The following is a 15,528-nucleotide window of genomic DNA, read 5'->3' on the forward strand; positions in this document are numbered from 1 at the left end:
GTCAACAAGCATTTATAAAATGTTTACTATGGGCCGGTCACTGTGCTAAGTCCTGATGACACAAAGGCAAAAACATCCCTGTTGGGGATTCTGATGGGGAGGCAATACACAAATAACTACATACAAGATATGTACGGTGTAAATGGAAGGTGATCTCAGAGGGAAGGCACTAGCAACGAAGAGGACTGGGAAAGATCTGCAGAAGGGCAGATTTAAGCCAAGCTTTGAAGGAAGCCAGGAGGATGAGATGAGGTACCTCTCAGCTCAGATATTCAGCCTAAGGTCCCTTCCAGCTTTAGTGTTCTATTCTGACTTCTAAAGTCTCACCTGGCTCTAACATTCTCTGTTTTAAGGTTCTTTCCACCCCTGCCATTTTATATTCCAAAGTCTCTCTGCCAGTAAATGTCACAACTATGACATTCTACAATCTATAAACTAAGTCCTCTTCAGTTCTGTCTAGCAATCTATTCCCCATCTCCCTTCAAGATCTGTAATGATCTCTCTAGATATCTTCTCTTATTTGGTCATTCAAATTTACGTATTCCACACATGGAGTGCACGTAGTTAAATGGATCATCCCTCCTTCCTCTATCCACCTCCCCCCAAACCTGAATATCCATGTCCAGCCGATAGTTGAGGTCTCCGAACCAGAAGAGATGGGTGAAACGCAAAGACATGTCAAATGCACTAAGCTGTCGGTCGCCCAGGGACAGCAGCCGAAGGATATCCAGGTAATTCTGATTCCTCCTGCAGAGGGAAGGAATGGAAGAAAGTCATCCAGAGAGCCAGAAAATTTCTAGAAGATAGGAACAGCTGAGAATTCACTCAAAGATAAACTGCAAGCAAACAAGGGAAAGGACTGGTTCCCATCACTACTCCTTACCTGGCAGTCTTCTCATTGCCAGAGGTGAGGTGACAATTGACAAAGCCAAATGAGGTGCCATTAAACATAAAAGAGACGCCAACTGCCCCCTTGTTACCTGGGGGAAAAGATTGAGGATCCAGGATGAGACATGGCAGGGTCATATTACAACAAGGAAAATCACATGAGGTTACAAGAGTTGTTCCTCTCCCAAGTCCACTTTGCAATTCCTAACCCCACTCCCCTACCCTTTCCCACTCAAAAAGGACATGAGATGAATATGCTGATTGTAACTAATAACAGACAAAAAGAAAATGAAATTTTTGGAGACCACTTTTTCTTTTTTTTTCTTTTTTCTACTTTTAATAGTATTTTATTTTTCCAAATAAAAATAAAAACAGTTTTCAACATTCATTTTCATAAAACTTTTGAGTTCCAAATTTTTCTCACTCACTGCCTTACCATTCCCCCATGTGGAAAAAAAAAAGTAAAAATACTATGCTTCAATCCACATTTAGTCTCCATAGTTCTCTCTCTGGATGTGATTGGTATTTTCCACCCTAAGTCTATTGGAATCGCCTTGAATCACTACATTGTTGAGAAGAGCCAAGTTCATCACAGTTGGAGATCACTGTTTCTAACCCACTCCTTTTATAGAAGAGGATCAAATTAGAGATCCCTAAACTCGGCAGCTAGATGAATCACTATGTATAACTTTATCAGTAGGAGGTTAAAAAAGTGTTCTTGTGGACACACTGGTACAACACTTCTCCCTGTGTGTTGCTTGACCAGGATACATTCACAGATACATTGGTTAGAATCCTATTTCCCTATGACCAGTGATTGCCAGCATTTTTATCCAACTAGAGAAGTCCAGACCTGTCATCAAAACAAGGAGAAACTCCTGTGGAAATGGTTAAAAACTAGCAGCGTGGTGTAGGAAAAAAAAGGGAAAAAAACCCACTAGATTTTAATCCAGAGAATCCAAGTTCAAATTCTGGCTCTGCTAGGTCAAATCACTCAACATCACTAGACCTCAGTTTCCACCTCCAAAATGAAGGGAGGAGAGTTTGTTTGCCCTAATTCAGGGATTCTTAATCTAGGAATATGAACATGATATGGAAAAAATTGCATATTTATTTTCATTAATCTCTAACTAAAATGTAGCTTTCCCTTCAGTTATGAATTTAAAAGAAAATCACTCTGAGCATGGATTCATAGGCTTTATCAGACTGAAAAAAAGAATGACAAAAAAAAAAGTTAAAAGACTCTGAAACAAATGATTTTAAGGTCCTTCCAACTCTAATCCTATGGTACTCTGACCTGGTAAAAGCTTAAAGAAACCTTAATAGACTGTCCTCTCTCCATCCCTTTGTTATACAGAACAAGAACCCTGAAGGGGGCAATGAACTAGCAGAAGTGACACAGCAAATCCTGCTTGTGCCAGTGAAGACAATCTAGATGCAAGGCTAGCCAGTCCAGGGTTCTATCTGCTATTCTTGCCAGGCAGCAGAAAAAGAATGATCCAGGCTCCCTCCTCACCCCTGCTGATTCATTCTAGTAAACTCAAATGCAGAAGGGCCCAGGTAGACCCAAGGAGGAGATAGTTAATCTTTTTCTCAATCATTAGCTTTTTTTTTTAAGTAAGATTTTTTCCTCAATACATGCAAAAATAGTTTTCAACATTCATCCTTGCAAAACCTTCCAAAAAATTCCAAATTTTTTCTCCCTCTTTCCTTACCACCTCCCCTAAACAGCAAGTAATCCAATATAGGTTAAACATGTGCAATTTTTCCACATTTATCATGCTGCACAAGAAAAATCAGATCAAAAAGGGAAAGAAAATAAGAAAATAAAAGCAAGCCAACAACAACAAACGTGAAAATATTATGTTGTGATCCACACTCAGCCCTCACAGTCCTCTCTCTGGGTGCAGACGGCTCTCTGCATCACAAGTCTATTGGAATTGGCCTGAATCACAGCTTCATCACTAGTTTCTAAAATTCAAGTCAAGTTCTGGTCCCCTTCCCCTCCCCAGATAACTTTTGATTCCTGGGCAACCCTGGGACAGGAGGAGGAGACAAAAAGAAGGATGCAAGGTCTCCTGGGGAGGGCAGAGGGAGGAAAAGAAGGGTGGTTTGGGATGGATGAGGTTAGAGATCCAAAGGCACAGCCTGGCTGAGGGGGCCATGTCCACAGAGGCCGGTGCTTTGGAGTTCCAACTGCCTCCTCCAATTCCCAGGAAGGAAGTCAAGCTCACTCAGCAAACAAGGAGCCGAGCCGAGCTCCTGACTCAGGATTGGGGCTTTGCCCCCCATCTCAGCCCCGTGTCTTACCCAGAGTATTGGCGATGCCTGTCTTCACACTGGATGTGCTGACATGGCTAATGCGGTTCTCGTGCTCCGGCTTCACCAGCACGGCCACCTTGATGTTCCACAAAGACTGCATGGCGATCTGGACATGAGGAGGGGGGTGAGAGTTACTAAGCAGCCCCGAGCTGGGGCCGCCTCCTTTCCCGAGTCCGGAGAGCCCGGGGACAGGACAGGGGACCACAAACTGAGGGCTGAGGTAGCCTCAGACTCCTTTACCGTGGAGACTGAGGACAGAGGATAAAAAAAATGAGGGTAGCGTTTCTCTGTGGCCTTATCCCAGTCCTTCTGCGCATCTTTACTTTAAAAGGGAGAAAGCCGGGGAAGTGGGACATCACTGCTTCACCAAGTCCAATTCTCCCCCTGCTCCACTGTGCCAGTTTTTCCCCAAATGTTCTTCTCCAGTCACCCCTAACCTCCTCCCCTTCCTTATCTCCCCCACCCGACAATACACACCTATATCAGGGTCATTCTCCTCTTGGCTTATACTCTTTTTCCTGCCCAACTAGGTGAAATCCCCCCATCTTTGAAGACTCAATTTGAGTCCCAGATCTTTCTAAGAAACTTTCCCTGACCTGATGTCCAACTTTCTACCACACAACACAACACAACACTTGAGAGTCAAAGGCAGAACTGGGAAGGACTTTAGAAAATAGGACATCAAATGTCAAAAGCTGAAAGGGATTTTGGAATACAAAACATCAGAACCAGAAGGTATCTCAGATAGACTGTCAAAGGCTGAAGGGGATTTTGGAACATGAAACTTCAGAATCAGAAGGTATCCTAGAACACAGACTATCAAAAGCTGAAAGGGATTTTGGAACATGAAACATCAGAACCAGAAGGTATCCTAGAACACAGACTGTCAAAAGCTGAAGGGGATTTTGAAACATGAAACATCAGAACCAGAAGGTATCCCAGAACACAGACTGACAAAAGCTGAAAGGGATTTTGGAACATGAAACATCAGAACCAGAAGGTATCCTAGAATATAGACTGACAAAAGCTGAAAGGGACTTTGAAACAAAATATCAGAAACAGAATGGTGTATTAAAACATAGAATGTTAGAGTCGGTAAGAGCCTTAGGGCACAAAATGTCAGATGTGGGATGGGGTTGGATGAGCTTTAGAAGGGATTCTCAGAATTGGAGGTAACCTTGGAGAAAAGAACACATAAAATAGGAGCCTCAAAGATCTATTAAGTCCAAGTCCTCTGATAGAGGAAATGAAGTCCAGGGAAAGGAGAGCTTTGCTCATGATTACAGACAGAGCCAGAACTGGCCCCCGGGTTTCCTGGCTCCCAGCCCAGGACACTTCTTGTAACCCTGTTACTATGAGTCTGAACTTACATCACTATTCCTCACAGGCTGGGCTTTGGTTTCTTCTGCCTGTGTTTGGCACAAAGGGTCAGACTCGGGAGCTGGGAAATTGGCCTGCTCTTCTCCACTGATCCAAACATCCCAGATGATGGACTCTGCTCACCAAGCTAGGGATACATGGTGAAGTGGGAATCCCAAAGCCCTGCTATCACGGACCCAGCCCTTTCCTGGCCTGAGAGAGCTTAGGACGTCCTTTTTCTTTTCAGAGATTAACTTGTTCTTCAGCAAAGTCAGAAGAGTTAGACTTGATGATCCCTTAGCTCTGACATTCAGTGGTCTATTTACCTGTTGCTCTCTTTGAGCTACATTTCACAATGATAATAATAACTACTACTGACATAGTGTTTTAAGGTTTGCAAGGCACCTTAAATCTTCCAGTCCTTACAACCCTGTAGATAGGTAGGGAGGTCCTATTATTTATCCCCATTTTACAAATAAAGAATCTGAGATGAAAAGAAGTTACTTGCTCAGCTATTAAGTAAAAACCACAGCTGTCCCCAATAAGTTTTCCTGGAACTTCTGTGAGTTTGCCGAGATTCACTAACCTGAGCTCAGTTTCTTCATCTATAAAGTAGAGATAATAAATAAAAGCACCTACCTTTGGATTATTTTGAGGATCAACTGAAATGATAGTTGTTAAATGCTTGGCACAATGGCTGGCACATAATAAGTGTTTAATAAATACTTGGTTCCTTCCTTCCCTCCTTTTTTCTACATCCTGATAGAAGGTTGGGGGAAGGAAGGGACTTCCCACTGAATCTGAGGGGTAAAAACTTTGGACTGTTGGACTAATTCTAATTAAAAGGACTGGTCTTTGAAAACATTCCTCAGTCTGTAAGACATAGAAAGACCAGAGTATCCAGAAATGATACAGGGAGGTAAAGATAAAAATTCAGAGTATGACCATGAACAAACACTTCTTTCTCTGCACATCAGTTTCTACTATAAAATCAAGGAGTTAAGAGGATCTCTTTTCCACCTCTAAATCCTAAGAGAAGAGACCACTGGATCTGGTAATCAGGATGTCCCTGAAACCCTTGGAGACAGTGAGGTAGCATGAATAAAAGTTGGATCACCATAGACTACTGTGTGCAGTCAAGGGATGAAAGCAGTGTTTGGAGTCCTGGGTATGAAGGAGAGAGGACTATGAAAACTCTAAAGAACGATAAGTAAGATCAGTGACTGGGCAGATTGGTGAATGCTTTCAGACTGAAGGAAAGAAGCCAGCAGGGACTCCAGAAAGAGAAGGAATGATCAAAGCAGTTCAGTTCCAAAGGGAAAAGGAGGGAACTAAGTCAAGACCATGAGTGTCTAGGTTAGCCTTGAGCAAGGAAAAGGAGTGACTGGCTCCTATGAGAATGGAAGGAGAAAGGCCTAACTCAATTACAATGGAGAACAGGGATGATGAGAAAAGTATCCTCCCAACAACCATGTGGGGGTAGAAAGTATAGTTAATACCCTTATTTTAAGGACAACGTGTAGGTTTAGTGATTTGTCCAAGGATACATGGTAAGGTCCTGAGACAGGATTCAAAGCAGTGCTTTTTAAAATTTTCAATTGTTCCTTGTTATTTTTCATTAGAACAGAGAATCTCATTCAGTACTACTGAACCTCTTGTCCAGTCAGCACCCCTGTTAGGAAATTGTTCAACTTCTCCTGGATACCTCAAGCTCATTTTCTAACAAGGCAGCACCACTGAATTGTGGACAGCTCTTCAACCAAAAGTTCTTTTTTCTGAACTGAAATTTCCCTCTTGTTAACTGCTATTCCACTTGCACTACCACCACATACATCAGTCCTATCCTATTCTCTGAGAAGCATAGGGAGGTGTGTATGTGTGTCTTGGGGAGGAGGGAATAGAACAAATCCTGGACTTGGAATCAAGTCTGATGCTTCCTAGCTATGCTACATAAGCAAATTACTTCAATGGGGACAATGGGACACAGTCCAACAGGGCTACTGTGAAAGCTGATTAAAAAATATATTTACAAGTGTTCTATAAAGATAGGAAGAAAGGAAAGAAATAACTTATTGTCAAGTACTTTATAAATATTGTTATGCCAAGTACCTTACAAATATTATCTCCTTTGATCCTCATAATTTTGGGAGGTAAATGGTATCAATATCCCAATTTTACAGTTGAGGAAACTGAGACAAACAGCAGTTAAGGGATTTGCCCAGGGTCATTTCAGGCCCAACTTAAACACCTATTTGTATTAGTTCTGGTCAATGGATTTAGAGACAGGAGCTCTGGGCTTAAGTCCTAACTGCCACTAACTACTTATGTGACTTTGGACAAGTTGCATCTCATGATTTCTCTTTATTCGTAAAATGAAAGGCTAGAACTGGTTCCCTGGTATCCTTGAAGCTCGAAAACCTATGATTAAACTGAAAAAATACAATCCGTCTTCCTCAAGATAGCCTGCTTCCTTCCCACCTCCCATTCTCTTCTCTGGGTTAAACAATTCCTTTTCTTCATTTGATCATTCGCCTGCACAATCCCTAGACTTCTCCCCATCCTGGTTGCTCTGCTCTGAATGAACCAAAATCCTCCCTAAATGTGGCTGCAGAACGGAAGATCAGAGGTGGAAGCTGAGGACATCAGCGTTATGCCCTCCCCTGCTCTGGGCACCAGTGTCCAGTTATCAGAATCTATTCATTTAGCAGAATCACTGTCAAAATCACAAACTCCCTCAGAAGCTCCAAGGCCAGGCCAGGCTCAGCCTTCTGTGCCTGTGCCAGAGACGGGGGACCCGAGTCTGCCCCCCACCCCTCATTCTTCAGGGAAGATCTAGGAGCTTCAGGCTGCAGCAAGCAGCCACGCCAGCTGTCTGAGCAGAGGAGCAGGGGCTTCTCGGTTCTGGATCTCCCTCTGTGCTCCAGACCTTAAGCACCGGCTCAATGAAAGGAGCCTTTGAGCCCAAAGGGGAAAAAAAGAAGCAGAATGAGAGTCCTTGGGGAGTTAAACATAACAGGAGAGACCGCATCCTCCCGCGGAGGCGACCCTGCCATGAAGCCCTCCCACCCCCTTACCGGCCGGTAGTCGAGGTCGGTGAGATCCTTAAGGCCTCCCCGGAGGAGGTCCAGCCACTCCCGGTCACCAACCGAGTTCTCCTGGGTCCCAAACACATAGATGTCATGGGGGATGGTCACCGTGACTTCATCCAGGGTCTTCCCCAGGCCCTTCGAGGTGAACCACGAGGTTATGTTTTTTGGGGGCGGCACGCTGCCTAGGGGAGGGCAGGGGACAGGGCATCAGGAGGGTGACCAGACCCCGCTCCTTTAGCCGTGAACCTCTCAAATAACAGCAGCAATGCAGAGAAGGAGGAGGGCAACTCCAACCACCACCCCAGGCTTACAAACCACTTTTCTTAGTAAAATTGTAATGCTCTCTGCTTTATAGAGACAGGGAACACGGAGACCAGGAGTCTTGCCAGGGTCTCACAGCTAATTCCTGCGGTTTCTGCGACAGATCCAAGATTCAGACCCAACTGATTTAACTCTAGCAATCTTTCTATTTTGCCTTAATCAGCCTTTTCTCTGGGAATCCCAGGCCTTCCCAACTCTGGTCCCCGTTACCGTGTCCCAGCTTACAATTCCCCCAAAGCTTTCTATAACTCCTAGTCCCCCCATCCTCTCCTGTCCATCAAGAGTCTCTGCACATGCCCAAGGAAGACAGACCCATATTCCAAGTGCCAATGAAGATGGAGATCATGTCTGGCTCGTCCTGGTTGGAGTGCTTGTTCTTCATTAGTTGCAGCAGCTGGCAGAATGCCTCCCGCTTCTGAGGAAGAAAAAGGAGGACAATGAGCCAGGAGAGGCTACTGACCTTCCCCCCTACTCCTCGTAACACCTACAAAGGTATTCTGTCCCTCTAGGCTCCTTTGGAGCCGGCCCCACAATCCTGCCCCATCACAAACCTCCCATCTCACGCATCCTGCCATCTCCAAGGTCCTCAGCAAGGAGGCTGCATCATCTGCTTTGGGTTCAGGGCCCACAAAGCTGCTCTTGCTGTGACCTGTTAGATGCTGGGCTCTATCTGCTCCTCACTACCGTAAGAGACAGGGTGCTGTTGGGTGATGTAAGATCCCTAGGCTTGGAGTCAAAAGACAGGTTCTAATACCAACTCTAGAACTTACTAGCCGAGTGACTCAGGGGTAATTTCTTCTTCCCACTAAGCTTGTTTCCTACTATTTAAACAGAATAAGGACAATAATACTTAAATTCCCAATCCTCCATGAATCAGCTGAAAGAACCAAGGGAAGTTAGTTTGAAGAAAAGAAGTTTGAAGGGAACGTGTGTATTTACACCTTCACATAGTCTTGCCCAGGAGGACAAGAATAGGGACAGGGGACAGAAGCTACAGAGGATTACAGATTAGCTTTGCCCAAGGAAAAATTCCCCAACAATATGAGCTGTCCAAAAGTCAAATGAATAGGCTGCCTACAAAAGTTGTGAATTTTCCTCACTGAAAAAGCAAACTTGAATAAATCCTCCAAAGTGACCTTAAAATTCTTACATCTCATTAAAAGCACAGAGGGATGTTATTTAGGTATAACTGAGGTTAGACCTCTGACATCCTCAATTCTGGGGGTCTGTGAAAGTGATTTTTAAATTCTATGTAATGAAAAGAGCATTAGGGAAGGAACAAGCATTTATTAAGCACCTACTAAGTCCCAGACATTGTGCTAGGCACTTTACCAATATTTGATCCTCACAACAATGCAAAGGTAGGTGCTTTTATTACCCGCATTTTACAGCTGAGAAAACTGAGACAGACAGGGGTGATGGGACTTACACAGGGTCACATAATTAATAAGTATCTCTCTCTTGGATATGAACTCAGGTCTTCCTGACTCCAAGTCCAGCACTCTATCCACTGCACCATCAACTGCTTCATAACAGCAGAAAGGCTCCTTGCCTGAAAGTTGGCCATCAAGGGATGGATTTTTTTTTTTTTTCAAATCATAGCAATTGATGAATCCTGTCTGATTCTTCCTGCCTCAACTAACTTCCTTGGACTTGACCTCTTTTCTCCTTAAACTTATGGCTTCTGCCTGACCCTTTAAATCTAAAAAGATGAGTAATGTGTAGTGAAATATTGAGTTTACTTCCCCCTGTAAGTCCTAGTTCCCTTTTCTATAGGATCACTAGGGTCTCAGATGATTTTTAGCTTTTTCTTTCTTTCCTGGATTTTTCTACTCCTTTGTGGAGAGGGGTCCCAAACCCTGATCCCACATGATCTAACATTTCTTAGTCCCATTATCACTTTCCTCCCTGTTATTCCTTCTGGGCAGGCTGTACCTTCTCTTTCACCCCATTCTCACCCTCCTCCGATCCCCAATATCTTACCCTGGCACTGACAAAGATGAAGTCCTTCCGCTGGGTCCTCTCTTTCTCCTTCTCAAACACAATGCCCAACTTATTCTGGACCCTCTGGGACTTGATGAGTTGTCGGACTAAGGGTGGGGAAGGGACCCCAAGAGAAAAGGCCGAGTCACATACACATAGCCAAAGACTACTGTGCCCTGTTTGCCAAGCACAACAAGCTCTACTGTCTACCCCCACCCTGCCCAGTGCCATCCCCAGCACTTGCCCCAGTGTGTGTCATCTCCCCCACTATGTGACTATTCTCTGTGCCTTGCCCCAGTCCCACCCCCAGGTTCATGAAGAGTATGGCCAGGGATTCTCCAGCTTCGTGATCATCCACAGGTCCATTTTGCTGCAGGCACGGGATAAATAATGTTCTCCTCCTTATCAATCTCAGTCTATTCAACTCCCACTCAGGAGAGATGTCCCCAATGCTTTATCCCTAGCTTTAACTTCTCCCCTGTTCCCCAAACCATCCGTTCAAACCAAGACTTAACAAACTACCCTTGAGAACCTGTACAAAAACAGGCAATAAGCTAGAATGGGTACACAGGCCATAGTTTACTGACTCTTGAGCTAGTCTATCCCTCTAATCCAAAACTAAACTCACAATCATATTTCTCTTTAAACTTTCTTCTCCTTTTAACTTTACAACATTCTGCTGTTCAGCTGGTGTTCCCTGTTCATAATCTTGGGTTTTTGGGGACTCCTTTCTCCTCCCTTCCCTCTTACATCCAACTAGTTACCTACAAAATTCTATGGATTCCATTTCTGAAATAGGTCTTTAATCATTCCTCTCCTCTCTTCTGCCTTAATATAAATCACTACAGCCTAGACCACCAACACAGCTTCCCAAGTCCTCCTGCCCTCTCCCCAGCTCTAATCCATCTTTCACATACTAGAAATGTGATTTTTTCATCAATATAGGAAAAATCAATCCATCAGTGCAGATTACAAAGAGTAAAGCAGCATGGTCCAATAGGAAAATGGCCTGCTTCTGAAGTCAGAGCACTATGTCTGCTGCTTACTCTCTGTGTGATCTTGGACAAGCTATTTAATCTCCTTAGGCCCCAGATCTGTAAAAATAGAGACTGAACTAGAAAGCCTGTGAAGTCCCTCAACAAATGATCCTATGAAATCCTGCTGAGCTAATAGATTACATCCTAAGTCATAGTGAGGTTAAATGACCTGCCTAGGACCTACCTAATAAGTATCAGAGATGGAATCTGAATATTCCAGAATCTAAGCCTTAAATAAGAATAAGTAAAAATAAATATAATAAATAATAATCTCTAAGAATCTTTCCCAAACTACCATAATAATCCTATTTATTCAAATATTTATTCATACTCAAAATACTTCAGCAAAATTCAAACTTACCAACAGGATATTTGATGCCTTCAACAATCTTTTTCAACTCTATTTCATATTATTCTAGGCAAACTAGACTTGACTTTGCCCAAAGAATTACTCCTTTTGCTCACCTCATACTTATGCCTTTCTTCAATGGTCTTTGCGCTCAGAAATAGTCTTCTTCACAAGCTATATTCTCACCTAGACTTTAAAACCAAGTTCTAATGCTTTGCCTATACTACCCTGATACATTTATCATATACTATCAATCAATCAATCAACATTTATTAACTTACTGTGTACTAGGCCTTGTGCTAAGTGTTGGGGATACAAAAAGAAAGCAAAAGACAGCCCTCAAAGAGCCCACAATATGGGAGAGATAACATGCAACCAAAGTATTAAAACTCACAATAAATAGGCAATTATTAAAAAAGATTATTAACAAAGATAAGGCTAGAATTAAGGAGTTGGGAAAAGGTTCCTGTAAAGTATGAATTTTAACTGGAAACTTAAATGAAGCCAGGGAGGTCAATTATACTGAATATAATAGCCATTTTATGCCTTTTTCTTTTGATTAAACTTTGTCCTTCCCTAGCATTTTCAGCTGGTCCGCTGGTCTACCTGGCCAAGCCTTCCTGAGATTTTTCTGCCCTGTGGGTCCCTTCCCTGACTCTTTCTATCCTCTCTCCCTGACCTAGAACTCACTTCGGTCATGTGTGAACGTGGTCCAGTCCTCCTGCGAGTCCCGCTGCCTTCGGAGCAACACAAGCCGCCCATCCTCCACATCAACACTCAATGTGAACTTCTGAGACTTCCCAATCTTGGTAAGGTCACTCAAAGTCACATCCAGTTTTACCTGCAACCAATCAGACCCAGGCTGAAGGTATACTCTATTCCTAGGTTGCAGAATTCCCACATTGAGAGATACCCTCCCCCAGCTCAAACACCGACATGACCCAGGAGGTCTTTCCCCTTAACAGACTCAGAAGACCCTCTCAGACTACCCCAAGGGAGCCAAACCCATCCTCCCAATTCTTCCTTTTGCCTTGGTCCCCACCTCAAAGGCCTGCACAGGGATGCTCTTAGCTTTCCGAGTGGACGGTTGGAGGGGGGTCGGGGGTGCTGTAGAGCTCATATCTTGCAGGGCTTTCAAGGCCTGTGGAAAGAGATCTGGGTCAAAGTCAGGATCAATTTTGGAGTCGCAATCAAAGTTGAAGTTATGAAGTCAGATGTAAGGGCTAGGTTATAAATCTGGAATGAAGGTCTTTGGGTTACTGTGGTTGGGGTTAGGTTAAGCTAAGAGCGAGGAAGCCAGATCACCTTTCTCTGGATGCCAGACAAGAAGTCCTTTAGCACCGACAGCTTGAGGACCAGATTCTCCAGCTCTTGCTCTCCTGTCTGGGTGGAGCTCTGCAGATGGAAGAGAGGAAGGGCCTCTGAGGCTTCTATGAAGGTCCAGACCCATCCTCATCTTCCCAGTGGAGGAAAAGCCCAGGACTCATGCCTTCCTGACCCCTCTCCAAGTCTCTAGATCTATTACCAGTACATCCTTCCTCCAGGAAGCCTTCCAAGCCCCAGACCCACCTGTTGCTGAAGGAGCCGGGTCACCATAGGTGAGCTTTGCTGGTCAAACACTTTAGAAAGAATCTCAAGGCCAGACAGTACTTTGTCTACCTCACTGGGCCCAGCAATAAGAGAGAGGGAGAAGAGAGAAAAAAGTTTATTAAGAAAATTATATATATTGATCAATGAGAATGTAAATGTGAAAAATACTGTATTCCCACTAAGTTATCTTTACTTGCCATGAGAGTGTAATGAATCGATAGATTATTATTTTATAATTCTGTATTTGTTAATACAAATTTATAAGTCTTTTGTGTTTTTAGTGTTTAATATAGTAGAAGAAAAATATGTGAAAAAAAAAAGAAAATTATATGAGAAAATCATAGAATCTCTGAGGCAGGAGAGCCTGCAGAAAGTATTTAATTATAAAAGCATTGATCATAGAGGTCACCAATTTCAACTTCTTCATTTTATAGTTGATAAAGTCAAAGCTGAATGAGCTTAACTGATTTGTCCAGGGTCACACAGTGGGTTAATATTTGAGGGAGGATTTGAATGCAGTCTACCTGACTCCAAGTCCAGCCTTACCGCTTGAAAAGAAATCACTGCAATAGAAAGAATCCACCATACACCTAAATAGAAAGCCTCTCTATGACAACCCTACAAGTAGTCTTGAAAGTGGTTTGAAAACCTCCCATAATAAGAAGCTCACTCACTTCTAAAATAGTCCATCCCACTTAGAGAGAGTGTTAATTGTTGTGAAATTTTGTCTGATGTTCCACAGGCTTTCATGAAGCAACCAGTGTGTCCCAAGCCTTATGCTAGGCGACAGAGATCAAGCTCAAATCAAAATGAAAAAACAAAAATGAATCAGACCTGGACTATGCTCAAAGACATTTTACTGGCCAGGGGTGGGGAGAAGAAAAGACAGAGGAATACATGTTCACAGATAAGGACATACAAGAGACCATCAAAATAAATACAAACTAATTAGGGATTAAACAATGACAAATGGGAGAGTCACTACAGGCTTATGGAAAAGAAGTAATTCTTAAAATAATCCTTGAAAAGCACAGGGGGCTCCAAGAGGTACAGATAAGGAAGATGCTCTAGACACGAGGGACCATTTGTGTGAACCAGGAAATGATGGACTATCAGGAATGGCAAACAGCAGGCTATTTTGATTACAACAGAGAATATATCAAGGAAGAGAATATGAAATAAGACTGGAAAGCCAAATTATGGAAGATTCTAAATGTCAGACTGAGAATTTTGTATTTTATTTTGTAGACAATAAGAAGCTACTAAAAATGCCAAAGAGGGGAGTCTTGTGGTCAGACCAATGTTTTTCAGGACTATCAATCTGATATTTGCATGGAGGATGAACTGGAGGGGAAAAAATGGGAGCAGGAAATCCATTAGAATATTATTGAAATAGTCCAGGTGTGTGATAAGGTTTAAACTTGGTTTGAAGCTCTGTGTGTGAGCATGGAGAAAAGGGGATGGGTGTAAAAGTATTGGAGAAGTTGAATCAATAAGATTTGGCAACTAATTAGATATGAGGGAGGGGGGCAGGAGCAGCAAGAGAGTTGCACAGTTGCAGTGATAATAATCTCAACAGAAATAAGAAGTTATAAAGAAGAGATGAGTTTGAGGGGAAATATAAAGGAAGGTGGCTCAGAGGCCTGTCTAGGATGCTCCCTTCTCTGTTTCTCCTCTGAGAAAAGAAAACCAAAAACATTTACAAAGCACCTACTATGTGCTGGGTACCAAGCTAAGTCCTGGGAATACAATCTTTGCCTTCAAAGGACTCACAATCAGGAATCCTTAACTTCCTTTAGAGCACAGCTCCTGTGTCAACTTCTCTGAGGAAACCTTTCTGAAACATTCCTTGGGGTGTATTAGAGAGCCAATGGTTAAATTTTCAGTGTGAACACTTGCAACTCTGGAAACTAAGGCTTAGTTTTTCTTCTGTAGATTGTCTATAAATATTATTAATGCTGATTACATTTAAGTATGTTATACGGACATCACACCCCTCAACCAACATTTATCAGCACAGCCCTAGATACCCGTTATCCCTACTTGTATCCCCTTCTCCCAAAATTACTTTGTCTGCACTTTATATTTGCTTTCTTATTGCATCCTCACAGTAGACTCTGTGCTCCAGGAGGGAAGAGTCACTTTCCGTTTTGTCTCAATGTCCATAACAGTGGGTTTGAAAGTAAAAAGTGCTTAATAAAGGTTTGCTGAACTCAAAAACGAACCTGAATCTGCCTCCGACACTCCTCCATCATTCTTCTTGGTCCTGCTATTTCACACTGTGCAGAATTAGCCCAATCCCCAGTCCCCAGGACAATTCTAACATAGCAGAAAGCATACACATTACAGATGAGGAAGCGGTTGTTAGAGCAGGCAGGCTCGGGAAGCTCAAGGTGAAGGGTTACCTGTGTAGCCTTCGGCAGGAAGTGACCAGGGTTCGGGTTAGGTGGGGGAGGCTGCTGGCCCCTCCTCGAACAGCCTCCAGGTCCAGCCCATAGCTGCCTTTCAGGTACTCGTGAGAGACTGTGACAGTACTCAGCCCATTGGGGGCACTGGCAAGGATAGAAGAGAGAAGGTCCTTGGCTATGGC

General features: G+C 43.2%; 1 protein-coding gene across 1 annotated transcript in view; it reads right to left on the bottom strand.

Annotated features, from left to right (window-relative positions):
- The window catches only part of INPPL1 (inositol polyphosphate phosphatase like 1), a 35,817-nt gene that overhangs the window by 13,758 nt on the left and 6,531 nt on the right, over window positions 1–15,528 (bottom strand). Inside the window, exons 6-16 of the mRNA XM_051987439.1 lie at window positions 15,344–15,490; window positions 12,918–13,011; window positions 12,654–12,743; window positions 12,391–12,489; window positions 12,039–12,189; window positions 9,963–10,069; window positions 8,292–8,394; window positions 7,644–7,840; window positions 3,199–3,316; window positions 884–980; window positions 609–747 (exon numbers count right to left, since the gene is read on the bottom strand). Of these exons, the coding sequence (XP_051843399.1) occupies window positions 609–747; window positions 884–980; window positions 3,199–3,316; window positions 7,644–7,840; window positions 8,292–8,394; window positions 9,963–10,069; window positions 12,039–12,189; window positions 12,391–12,489; window positions 12,654–12,743; window positions 12,918–13,011; window positions 15,344–15,490 (1,342 nt within the window). The remainder of the gene's footprint in view (window positions 1–608; window positions 748–883; window positions 981–3,198; window positions 3,317–7,643; window positions 7,841–8,291; window positions 8,395–9,962; window positions 10,070–12,038; window positions 12,190–12,390; window positions 12,490–12,653; window positions 12,744–12,917; window positions 13,012–15,343; window positions 15,491–15,528) is intronic.

This window comes from Antechinus flavipes, chromosome 3 (assembly GCF_016432865.1).
Source record: "Antechinus flavipes isolate AdamAnt ecotype Samford, QLD, Australia chromosome 3, AdamAnt_v2, whole genome shotgun sequence".
Classification (NCBI taxonomy): domain Eukaryota; kingdom Metazoa; phylum Chordata; class Mammalia; order Dasyuromorphia; family Dasyuridae; genus Antechinus; species Antechinus flavipes.